The 13,230-nt window shown below is 39.2% G+C and overlaps 1 protein-coding gene across 1 annotated transcript in view; it reads right to left on the reverse strand.

The window, feature by feature from the left end:
- The window catches only part of DNAH14 (dynein axonemal heavy chain 14), a 463,650-nt gene that overhangs the window by 309,330 nt on the left and 141,090 nt on the right, over nt 1-13,230 (reverse strand). Inside the window, exons 18-20 of the mRNA XM_034947740.3 lie at nt 5,193-5,534; nt 3,994-4,363; nt 2,013-2,203 (exon numbers count right to left, since the gene is read on the reverse strand). Of these exons, the coding sequence (XP_034803631.2) occupies nt 2,013-2,203; nt 3,994-4,363; nt 5,193-5,534 (903 nt within the window). The remainder of the gene's footprint in view (nt 1-2,012; nt 2,204-3,993; nt 4,364-5,192; nt 5,535-13,230) is intronic.

Consider the following 13,230-nt stretch of genomic DNA (forward strand, 5'->3'; position numbering starts at 1 on the left):
ATAGTCAGATCTTCCAACTGACTTGATAATAGCTGGGTGGTTTCAGCTGAATCTTGATGATTGTAGTTAATTGTCTAACTTTATTATAAAGCATATGGCTTTCCAAAGTGAAAATTATCAACCATAAAATGATAGTGTTCATCATATCATACCATTGAGCTCTTGCTCTTAATTTACTTCATGAAATGCTTTTCATGTGGTAGGTTTTTCAGAGCCTGCACAACATCTTGGACAAAATAGTTGTCATATAACTGCAAGCCATCATACTTTGTTCATTTAATAGAACTTCTAATATGACCTATCTTGGAAAGTTTTGCAGCATGACCACCACCTCTGGGTCAATCCTCCAAAATGCAAGTTTTAATAAATGAAGGCTGAGTTTCTGCGCCAAATCCTGTCCATTTTGGCATCTACATTATATTGGATACATTGTCAAATTTCTACAGGATGGCCAAAATCATCCAGGAACTCTTAGAGTTCACTTGAAATTACCAGCTGATTGCCTCCTTATCCCTTCTATTATTATAATTATCTTCAAGAAGAAGAAGGGGTTCCTCTAACTCCTCACTACAGTATTTCAAAGGCTGAAGACCTTGTTCACTTTTGTTCACATGTCAAACTGTCCTAATTGGGAACCTCTAAAAAATGCATGGGACTTCCTTTTTAAACTATCTATTCATGTTAGACATGTAATAGCTCATTGGAACCCTTTGAGTTATTACAGGCCACCACCCCATGTAGGCCACCAGCTGCTATCATATGTACCTATCTACCCTAACTTTTATAGCTTGCTGCTACATTTAGTCTGCAAAATTCTCACCCTTTATCTAACTTACCCAAGAATAGTTCCAATAACCCAAGACTGGATATAAAAATATCACTAAAATTGTGCTAGATTTTATGCATGCTGATTTGAAATAAATTCATCTGTTGGTATTTGCTCTTATGCTCTGACATCATCTAGCTATCTTGCTGAATTCCTCTTGGGCATGTATATCAGTTGGGCATGTATATCAGTTAGGAGGCTCTAAGATGAGATATTTAGATACGATGAGGATTATGAAAGAGAAGATTCAGAATTATTTCATGATTTTTAGTGTAAACAATTGGAAGAATGGAGCTACCATCAACTGAGATAAGAAACACAGAGGAAGAGCAGAATTTGGGAGATGGAGAATGAAAGGTGAATGTTTTTGACATGTTAATTTTGAGGTATTTCTTAGACATATAAGTGGAGATATTGAATAGGAGATTACATATGTGAATTTGGAGTGCAGGAGAAAGTTGAGATTAGGGCTGGCGATATAAAATAATCTAAGTTTTACAAACAAAAGTTGTTTTTTAAAAAATTCTTTTTAAATTCTTAAAAAAGGTGCTCATGTTCCTCATTACAACAGATCATTTAGCAGAGAATTATAGGTATAAAATATGTGTTTTGATTACATTTTATGTTGTCAGCCATGAAACATTAGACATAAATGAAGCTTATTGTAAGTTAGACATAAAAATAGAAAGTTTTTAATCATGGAAAAATTGAAAAAAGTATATTTTTATAATAAAACTTACATGGAAAGTCAAATAGTTGTTTATTATGCATTTTAAATATAATGTCAAGTTATATATATGTTAAGGTAGGGCAATTCTTACATGCTCTTAATATATTTTCATTTTACATATAATGAATACAATAGTTTTGATATTTCCATTCCTATAAAATGTATTCTGTATAAATAGCACTGTTAAATAATGAAACACTAATTTTATTTGTCATACATGAAAACCAGTATTACTGTTTAATCACCTAAATAATAATGGAATAATTAATAGCTTACCCAATATCTCCAATTAAATAATTTCCTATCACCTATTATTCTACAAATGTACTATTATTTTCCCAGGCACTCTTATAAACTTCCTTTCCTAATTCCTATCCATTGTATATTTACTTGCCTATTTAAAATTGGCCCATCTGGTATTTCAACCTATTTTTTTAAAAAACCATTTTTATTTACCTTGAGAGCTAGAAGATTCTCTACTTTACAGTTTTTATCAAGCGGAACTGACTTCCCAATAATCTCCTGGAGAGCCTCCCAATGCCTTGGCTTGAGACAGGGATTTCCCAGAGCTATAATGATAGGCAGCTCTTGTTTAAACTCTGTTACCACTTGCTTAAGATGTGTTACCATATCGCTTTTAGGTAAACCTATAAATAACAATGGGTCAGTAGGCTTATAATATGTTCATTATATTTTTTAACCAAAAAAATTGAGAAAATAAGATTTTTTTCTTTAAAATTTGTTAAAAACTACTTTATCAATTATTAAACTACATCAAAATAACATGAAGCAGTGAGCTTTATTAACATTACCCTTCCATGAGAATCAACTATACATTAAAATAAGAGAAATAGTTATAAGGACAGGTGACTAAAGCCCAACTATCACAACCAAATCATCTTAGAAAATTTGATACCAGGAGTGGCCAGCTACCACAGGTTTCCCAGATTTTCACTGACATGATAAATACACAGACAAATGGGTACATGCACATGTGCACACACACACACACACACACACACACACCACAAACATTCAGAAGACTGTCATAGATTCTGGGTATTTATTTATTTAATTAACATCTTAACATAGCAAGATGAGGTCTTGCTATGTTGCCCAGGCTGGTCTCAAACTCCTGGCCTCGAATGATCCGCCCACCACAGCCTCCCCAAGTGCTGTGATTACAGGCATGAGACACTGTACTCAGCTGGTTTGGGTTTTTTAAATTTTGGTAAATATGGAAGAACATCAAGGGAAAAAATATACCATCACTACAATTTCATTAAAAAATACTTTAACACCAAAATGTAGGAAATGTAGGTGACAGCTTTTCCACAGCAGCACTAGTCTTGTCCTCTGGCATTGACAAACCACTGAAGTACAGGATTCAAAACCTATGGAGTGGAAGGTTCAACTCTTACAACCTTTTTACTCAACTTATAAAATAAAGAGGAGGGGCCAAAGTTAGGGACTCAGGAGAACTGAAAACTTCACCCATACACTCAAAAAACCAATTTGTATATATGGGGCTTCTTTTATAAAGCCATATTAAATAGTAATATGTTTTTAAGACCTGATTAATAGAAGGTCAAGAGTGTAACTTTAGTTTTTGCCAGTCTAGACTTTGGCAAACAGCAAGATTTTATCTGGGGAACTATGGGTAAAAGAAGGTGTCGTCTAGTTGTTACTTTACTGTTCTCCGAAGCATGAATATAACAAAATATTGAGAGGGGATGCACACAATGAGTGTTATGTTAAAGCCTTGAGACTATGATTTGCCCCCAATTGTTCTCTTTTCTAAACTTTTGTGCTACTGTTATATTTCTTATATAATTTTAAAACAAGTGAAATAAAGTGTTTGTCTGGCTTTTCTGGAGAAGAAATTTTAGCTTAAGGTATAGGGGAGGAGTCTTTAAAAAAAGCAAAGATATTCTCTTGGCCAGGTGAAACAAAATATCCCTTTTGGAAAGGATTTGATCTTATAGAAATGCTCTCACAAAAACAGTATCTTTGCATTGGCAAGATTTCAAATTTGATAATTAAAATAAAATAAACCTCTAAAAATTACTCTTTAAGCTGTTTACCCACTGCCCAAAAGATAATAAATGATTATGCAGATGGTCCTTTATCATCAAAACATCTCTGACCAGTGCCCTAAGAAGGGCCATACTCAGGGTGAGGTAGCTGGGGTTCTATGCAGGGAACCAACTTTTAAAGGACATAAAAATTGTTAATTTCTTAACAAAACTTTTTTGACAAGGACTTAATCTCTTTTTTGCCTGAGTGAAATTCCTACCTATACTCCTGTATTGTAGCTCTAGCCATAATGGTCAACCTGAGAATGGGTAAAGAAACAAGCCAAGGACAATGCTCTTGATGTCCAAAGGCCATTTGGTATACAGACCTAGGTGGGAAAATTTGAGAAACACATTTTTACCTTTTTCTAGTACCGAGATTATGTGCATCAGTTTTGAAACATTTCTCTGTACTGATTCTACATCAATACTTTGAAGAGAACTATTCCTCCATTCCCAAGAGGCTTGCCTCCACTCCTCTTGTGCTTCCCATAGTTTTTTCCTCAAAGTCAAGTCACCTTCAATGTCAGAGATCTCTGAAAGCACAATCTGTGTAATTTCTTCCACATTAACAGAATGCATATGAGATTGAGAATCACTGAAACAATCCTGATAATTTGAATATGCTTTAGCTTTGTTAGTTAAACTTGCAGCTTCCCCTGAGAGAGTCTGGATCATTTCCATTGCTGTTGACACTTGAGTACCAGCACATAACAGAAGAGGAGTTCTTATCTAAAAAATAAGAGTAGGACTTTCTAAGAGAAATCAGTATGTCTAGAACGTACTGTTTTACTGGCAGTGAAAGCATTTTAGTATATAATCTAGGCTTTTACCTGATAAGTGAGTGAAACTGGAACTATCATTACCATTTGGCCCAGACAAAGATAAAGACTGGCCCAGAAAGATTTCAGGGGGTTTTAGTCCCTTTTATGCCATGAGCCCATTTGGCAGTCTCTTGAAGCCTATGGTAAAAGTCACCAGCCATGCTGCTGTTTGTTGCCTACATTCATTCATAGTTGAGAAAATGCTAAGTTCCAGTTAGAAATTAGTGAAAATAGAAATGTAATTTTACTTCCCATTCAAGTTCACAAATCACCAAAATTCTGTCTGTGAATTCCAGTTGAAGAATACTTGTATTGGCCGGTCACGGTGGCTCAAGCCTGTAATGCCAGCACTTTGAGGGGCTGAGGCGGGCAGATCATGAGGTCAGGAGATCGAGACCATCTTGGCTAACACGGTGAAACCTCGTCTCTACTAAAAATACAAAAAATTAGCCGGGCGTGGTGGCAGGCGCCTGTAGTCCCAGCTACTCGGGAGGCTGAGGCAGGAGAATGGCGTGAACCCGGGAGGCGGAGCTTGCAGTGAGCCGAGATTGCGCCACTGCAGTCCAGCCTGGGCGACAGAGCAAGACTCCATCTCAAAAAAAAAAAAAAAAAAGAATACTTGTATTAAACTATTTAGCCAAAATTCCACTGAAAGCAAATACCCAAATGCCTGGACTTACGAGACTAAGATCAAGTTTTTAATAAAAAAAAAATCCAAAAAAACCCTAAAAACTTACCTTGGCTTTTAAATTGCCAACATCAACACGTAGACCACTGATACATGCTTCCAAGTTATCTCTGAATTTAGTTATAGCAGTGTCTTTATTTATTTTACTTAACTTCATAGATGATTTTAGTTGACTAAACTTAAGAAGAAGAACTTGGAATATGGCAATTTGCTCTTCTGAAATATGGATCTGTTGATGCTTTGCAACAGAATATAGCTGAGACATTGTTAAGAACTCTTTTTCTAATTTAGATATTTTTGAGGAAATTGCATTCAAAAAAATAAAATGCTCCACAAATTCTTCTATTTCAGTGGGATCACATTCCAGCTGCTGCAATGATGATTCCACAACCTGAAATCAACATGTCAATTATAATTGTGTAATGAGTTTTCACCATTTTGGAAGACTAATTACTCTTTTTAATTTCTCTGACTTATATAAGTCTAATTTCAGAAAATAATTAAAACATCATGTATTAGTCTGTTCTCACACTGCTATAAAGAACTACTTGAGACTGGGTAATTTGTGAAGAAAAGAGGTTTAATTGACTCAGTTCCATAGGCTGTACAAGAAGCATGGCTGGGAGGCCTCAGGAAATCTACAATCATGGCAGAAGGTGAAAGGGAAGCAAGCACATCTTACCAAGGCAGAAAAGGGGAGAGAGAGAGAGAGAGAGAGAGAGAGAGAGAGAGAGAGAGAGAGATTGAGAATGGGGGAGTGCTACACACTTTCAAACAACCAGAACTCCTGAGAACTCTATCACGAGAACAGCAAGGGGGAAGTCCACCCCCATGATTCAATCACCTCTCACCAGTGACCCCCCTTAACATGTGGGGATTACAATTTGACATGAGATTTGGTTGGGGACACAGAGCCAAACCATATCACATAATCTAGACATAATTCTAAGTGTTATTTAAGTACTGGGGCATTAACATGACCAAATCCTTCTACTGTTAACAAAAGACACTTGAATGTATCCCACATATAAAATAGATGCTATTAAGACATAAAATAAGTAAGTTATGAATAACAATTTTCAAGAAATGTAATACAAATGGCAAATTATGACTGAAATGTGAACGGTGCATAATAAATGCTACAACTTTTTGGGCATGTATGTGATAGGTTCTTTACGTACATGATCATACTTTATTCAGATAGTATATTTGCTAATTAGGTATTTTTTCTAATTGCACAGGAGGAAACTGAGTCTCAGAGGGTTTATTGTACCAAGATCAGAAATGTAGTAAGTTATACAACTGTGATTCAAACCCAAATTGATTCCAAGTCCCATTATTTTCCACCATACTTATATCTATTATATTTATAACCATACTTTTCAAAAGTGTATATAAATTACTCCATAAAATGCTTGAAGTAATTGCATTTCTGTGCTGGAACTAAAATTTTTTCATATTTTTTCATGTTTCAAGGGTTCTTAAGGAGTATGCCTGCATAATTTTATGTAATTTTGGTATGAAAGTCAGTTCAATTTTTAATCTTTACAGCCTTGAATTAATTTCACATATGTGTGTGTCTAATTTGATATTAAAATAAATGTTCATGCAAAAATCACAATACAAAAAAGTTTATAAGATGGAAAAGTTTATCAGATGGTCAACTATTATTCCATTACCCAGAGATTACCATTGTTAATCCATCAGAAATTTTATTATGGGGCATGTGTGTGTCTCTTTGCCACAGAGTTTATATTAAGAGGCCTTAAAATCAGAGAAACTTATTTTCGATCCCAGCCTCAGTATTTACTAACTGTGTGAACCTAAGCACATAGCTTTATTCTGATAAACTTATTGTCCTCATCTGTACTTTGGAGATCAAATAAAATAATTTAGTAATAGACTTACAATGTACCTGGCATATGGAAAGTGCACCAAGAATGATCGTGTCAGTAGACTGAGTAAACATAACTATTTAGACTCCAATACAAATACTAATTAAATGCCCAAAAAATTTTAAAATACACATTTATATCACAAACAACCAAATAATTCCAATCTCATATAAACCAAGAGAATATAAAAAGGTAAAATATACCCAAACTTCATTTATGACACTAGTAACATATTGATACCAAAACCAGATAAGGATGGTAAAAGAAAATTATAGACTATTTTCACTTATAAACATAAACACAAAAATCTTAAAAATAATATGTAAGCTTGTGTATGCACATGCTGGTAAGGTAAATCTATCAATTTGGATGTGAGATTATCCTTAGAAAGTCAATTAATATAACTCCCCACAGAAAAAGATTAAAGGAAAACAACTGCAAGATTATCTCAATAGATGTAATGAATAAGCATTTGATAAAATTCATTTATAATAAAAACTCTTATCAAACTAAAAATAGAAAGTATTTTCTTATTGTTCAATTCCCACCTATGAGTGAGAACATGTGGTGTTTGGTTTTCTGTCCTTTTGATAGTTTGCTGAGAATGATGGTTTCCAGCTTGGACACAGGGCGGGGAACATCACACACCGGGGCCTGTTGGGTGTGGGGGGCTGGGGGAGGGATAGCATTAGGAGAAATACTTAATGTAAATGATGAGTTTATGGGTGCAGCAAACCAACATGGAACATTTATACCTATGTATCAAACCTGCACATTGTGCACATGTACCCTAGAACTTAAAGTATAATAAAAAAAAAAGAAGGTATTTTATTTAACCTTACAAAGGGAAGCTACCAAAACCCTCAGGAAATATAAATACACCCAGGACAAAGAGCAGCAAGAAAGAGGATGAATAAACAGAACTTTCAGAACAGATTCTTTGAGAAACAGCTCAGAAACAACCTTCTGGAACCAAAACCTATCATTTTTCTTACTATAGAAATTTGGTTCATAGTGTCACTATGTGGGTCAAGAACTGTTTAAGTGCTTTGCAGATAATAACAGGGAGCAAGAAGGTGGAATAGTACTCTCCAGCAATCATATCCCTGTAGAAACATCAATTATAACAATTATCCATGTACAAAAGTACCTTCACAAGTGCTAAGGAAATCAAGTGAGAGATGACAATATCTGCATGTAGCATAGAAATAAGAAAAGGCACACTGAAGACAGAAGGAAGGACAATTTTATTCCAATACCAGGCCCATCACAGTAAAATTCAGCACCAGGCAGGGACCTATAACCCAACTCCAAGCTGGTCTTCACAGATTGAGCCTCCAGACCCACCCTGGCACCAGACTATACCCCACAGTCCCATGTTTTGAGGCCTACATGTTGGACTCAGTCTCTGGTTCTCCCCACTACCATGCCACCTTCAGTGGCCTTGGGTTCCAGACAGCCCTCCGTGGAAGACTAAGCCCAGTGACCCCAGGCTTTAAGCCCACCTAGCACCACACTACCCTTGGTAGTCACAAGCATTAGGCTGGCCCCCAGGGATACAAGCTCAAGGCACATGCCAGCAGACCCAGTCAACAGGTTCACCCAAGTGGATCCAGGCCCTAGGCCTTCCCATCTGTTGACCCAGGCTGCAGACCAGCCAGCCTAAGTGCTGTAGCAGCAAGCTGGCCCATGAACTATGCCAGATGGTCTCACCAGAATATCTGGATAGGCTGACTAGTAAAGGGCTTTCCCAGACAAAGCCAGTCTGCAAAGTATGTAATTAATAATTACCTACTTCTTCAAATGCACAGACACCAAAGCATGGCCACAAGGATAAAAAATCATTAGGAAAACATGACATCACCAAAGGAACAAAATAAAGCACCCATCCCTGACCCTAAAGAAATAGAGTTGTATGAACTGACTGAGAAATAATTCACAATAACTTTTTTTTTAGAGGTAGGGTCCCACTATGTTGCCTCTGAACTCCTGGACTCAATAACAACACCTTAATTTCCTGAGTAGCTGGGACTACAGATAAACACCACCACACCCAGGTTAAAAATAATTATTTTAAGGAAGCTTAGCAAACTTCATAAGATTACACAGGAACAACTCAACAACATATAGAAAATAATAAATGACTAAATTTAGAAATTTAAAAAAGAGATTTAAATAATTTTTAAGAATTTGGAGGGAGTGGCCAAGATGGCTGACTAGAAGCAGCTAGAATGCATTGCTCTCACAGAGAGGTATGAAAAGGGTGAGTAAATACAGTACCTTCAACTGAAACATCCAGGTACTTGCATTGGGACTAATAAAAGAAACAACTCGACCCACGGAGAACAGAGAAAAGCAAGGAAGGACAATGGTCCACCCAGGAGTGACACAGAGCCAAGTGAACCTCCCCCACCCAGGGAAGTGGTGAGTGAATGTGTGACCACAGGAAACCACACTTCTCCCATGGATCTTTGCAACCCTTGGGGCAGGAGAACCCCTTGTGAACCCACTTCACCAGGGCCTTCAGTCTGACACACAGAGCTACGTGGAGTCTTGGCAGAGTAGTCACTCAGGTATGCACAGAAACCCAGGAGCTTTAGATAGTCCAGCTCCAGGCTTTCCAGCAAAAGTAACTGCAATGCTGGCAAAGTGGGAGGTTAGACCCCCATATATACCCCTAGGAAAGAAGCTGAATCCAGGGCACCAAGCAGTGATAGTCTGGGGGTCCTACTTTCACGATGCCTCACAGGATAAGATCCAGTGGCTTGGAATTCCAGCCAGCCACAGGTAGCAGTGTTGCACCTGAGATGAAGCTCTTGGAAGGAGGGGCAGGCCACTGTGTTTGCTGTTTGGGCAACTTAGCCACTATAGCCTGCAGGCTTTGGAGATTCCAAACTGACTGGAGGTGGAAGGGGTTCCCCAACACAGCACAGCTACCCTACCAAAGGGTGGCCAGACTGCTTAAGCAGGTCCCTTATCTGTTCCTCCTCATTTGGCAAGACCTCCAAACTGGGGCCTCCAGCCACCCCGCTGGTGTTCTCCATGTGATAGAGATTAGAAAACTCCCGGGGAGAGAGCTCCCAAAGGGAAGGGTGGGCCACCATCTTTGCTGTTTGGGCCCCTTAGCCATTCCAGCCTACTGGCTTTGGAGAGCCCAAGCCAATCGGGGGCAGAGGCAGAACCACAGCACAGCACAGCTTCTCTACAAAAGCATGACCAGACTGCTTCATTAAGTAGGTCCCGTATCTGTTCCTCCTCACTGGGTGGACTCTCCAAACTGGGTTCTCCAGCCAATCCCACCAGTGTTCTCCAGCGGACAGAGGTTTAAAAACTTCCTAAGACAGCTGAGTGCGGTGGCTCATGCCTGTAATCCCAGTACTTTGGGAGGCCGAGGCAGGTGGATCACAAGGTCAAGAGATTGAGAACATTTTGGCCAACATGGTGAAAGCCCATCTCTACTAAAAATACAAAAATCAGTTGGGCATGGTGGCACACTGTAGTCCCAGCTTCTCGGGAGGCTGAGGCAGGAGAATTGCTTGAATCTGGGAGGCGGAGGTTGTAGTGAGCCGAGATTGCGCCACTGCACTCCAGCCTGGTGACAGAGCAAGACTCTGTCAAAAAACAAAAAACAAAAACAAAAACAAAAAACAACAACAAAAAAAACCCGAAAACAACAACAACAACAACAACAAACTTCCTAAGACAGAGCTCCCAGAGGGAGGAGCGGGCCGCCATCTTTGCTGTTTGGGTGACTTAGTCATTCCATCCTCTGGGCTCTGGATAGCCCAAGCTGACCAGGGGCAGAGGCGGCACCCCAGCACAATACATCCGCTCTACAAAACCATGGCCAGACTGCTTCTTTAAGTGGGTTCCCAATCCTGTTCCTTGTCGTTGGATGGAACCTCCCAACCAGGGCCTCCAGCCACCCCCATCAGTGTTCTCTGGCCTACACAGATTTGAAAACTCCCTGAGACGGTACTCCCAGAGGGAGGGGCAGGCTGCCATCTTTGCTGCTTGGGCAACTTAGCAGTACCAGCCTTCGGGCTTTAGAGAGCCCCAGCTGACTGGGGGTAAAAGTGGTACCCCAGCACAGCACAACACCCCCACAAAAACATGGTCAGACTGCTTTTTTAAGCGTGTCCCCAACCCCATTCCTATTCATCCTGTGGGGCCTCCCAACTGGGGTCTCTGGCTACCACCACTGGTGTTCTCTGGCTGACAGAGGTTTTGGCAACATATCCTTGCCATGTCTGAGGCAACAAGGGGCTGAAGTGGACTCCCCAGCACAGGATGGCTACTCTATGAAAACATGGCCAGACTACTTTGTTAAGTGGGTTCCCAATCCCATTCCTCATGACTGGATGAGACCACCAAATTAGGGTCTCCAGCCATGTCCTGCAGGTGCATTCAGGCTGGCAGCTGGTCCTTACCTCCCTGGGATGGCACTCCCAGGAGAAGGGGCAGGCTGTCAGCTGCTTCACAGACTTCACTGACAATAACTCCAAATACTGGAAAATCCAAGGCAACTAGAAACTGCAGTGGACCCCCAGCATACCACAAGCAGACCTACAGAAAAGTGGCCAGACTGTTAAAGAAAAATAAAAACCATCCAAAGGTCAGCAACCTCAAAAACTGAATGTAGATAAGCACACAAAGATGAGAAAGCATCAGTTAAATGATGGTTCTAGAATGCTAAAAACTCAAAAAGCCAGAATGCGCTCTTTCTTCCAAATGACTGCAATACCTCTCCAGCAAGACTCTGGAACCAGACTGAGGCTGAGATGGCTGAAGTAGAATTCAGAATATGGACAGGAACAAAGATCACTGAGCTAAAGAAATACATTGTAACCCAATGAAAGGAAGCTAAAAATCATCATAAAACATTGCAGGAGCTGACAGACAAAATAGCCAGTAAAGAGAAGAATGTAACGACCTGATAGAGTTGAAAGACACACTAGAAGAATTTCATAATGCAATCACAAGTATTAATAGCAGAATAAACCAAGCAGAGAAAAAAATCTCGGAGCTTGAAGACTGCCTTTCTGAAATAAAACAAGCAGACAAGAATAAAGAGAATTAAAGAAAAGAACAAAATATCTGAGAAATATGGGATTATGTAAAGAGACTGAATCTATGACTGATTGGTGTACCTGAAAGAGATGGAGAGAATGGAGCCAACTTGGAAAACATATCTCAGAATATCATCCATGAGAACTTCCCCAACCTAGCTAGAGAAGCCAACATTAAAATTCAGGAAATTCAGAGAACCCTAGTAAGATCCATGAGAAGATCATCCCCAAGACACATCATCAGATCCTTCAAGGTCAAAATGAAAGAAAAAATGTTAAAGGTGGTGATATGGTTTGGCTGTGTCCCCACCCAAATCTCACCTTGAATTGTAGTTCCCATAATCCCCGCATGTCGTGGGAAGTGATTGAATCATGGGGGCAGTTACCCCTATGCTGTTCTTGTGGTAGTGAGTAAGTTCTCACGAGATTTGATGGTTTCATAAGGGGCTTTCCTGCCTTTTGTTTGGCACTTCTCCTTCCTGTCACCATGTGAAGACAAACATGCTTGCTTCCCCTTCTACCATGATTGTAAGTTTCCTGAGGCCTTCACAGTCATGCTGAACTGTGAGTGAATTAAATCTCTTTCCTTTATAAATTACCCAATCTTAGGTATGTCTTTATTAGCAGTGTGAGAATGAACTCATACAGGCAGCTAGAAAGGCCAGGTCACCCACAAAGGGAAACCCATCAGATTAACAGTGGAGCTCTCAGTGGAAACCCTACAAATCAAAAGAGATTGGGGGCCAATATTCAACATACTTGAAGAAAAAAAGTTCCAACCGAGAATTTCATATCTGGCCAAACTAAGCTTCATAGGTGAAGGAGAAATAAGACCCTTTTCAGACAAGCAAATGCTCAGAGAATTTGTTACCACCAGACCTGCCTTATAGAAGCTCCTAAAGGAAGCATTAATATAAAAATGAAAGACCATTACCAACTACTGTAAAAACACACTGAAGTACACAGACCAGTGACACTATACAGCAACCACATTAACAAGTCTGCAAAATAACCAGCTAACATCATGATGATAGGTCCAAATCCACACATACCAATACTAACCTTAAATGTAAATGGACTAAGTGTCCCAATTAAAAAACACAGCGTGGTAAGCTGGGATAAA

The sequence above is a fragment of the Pan paniscus genome, chromosome 1 (genome assembly GCF_029289425.2).
Source record: "Pan paniscus chromosome 1, NHGRI_mPanPan1-v2.0_pri, whole genome shotgun sequence".
Classification (NCBI taxonomy): domain Eukaryota; kingdom Metazoa; phylum Chordata; class Mammalia; order Primates; family Hominidae; genus Pan; species Pan paniscus.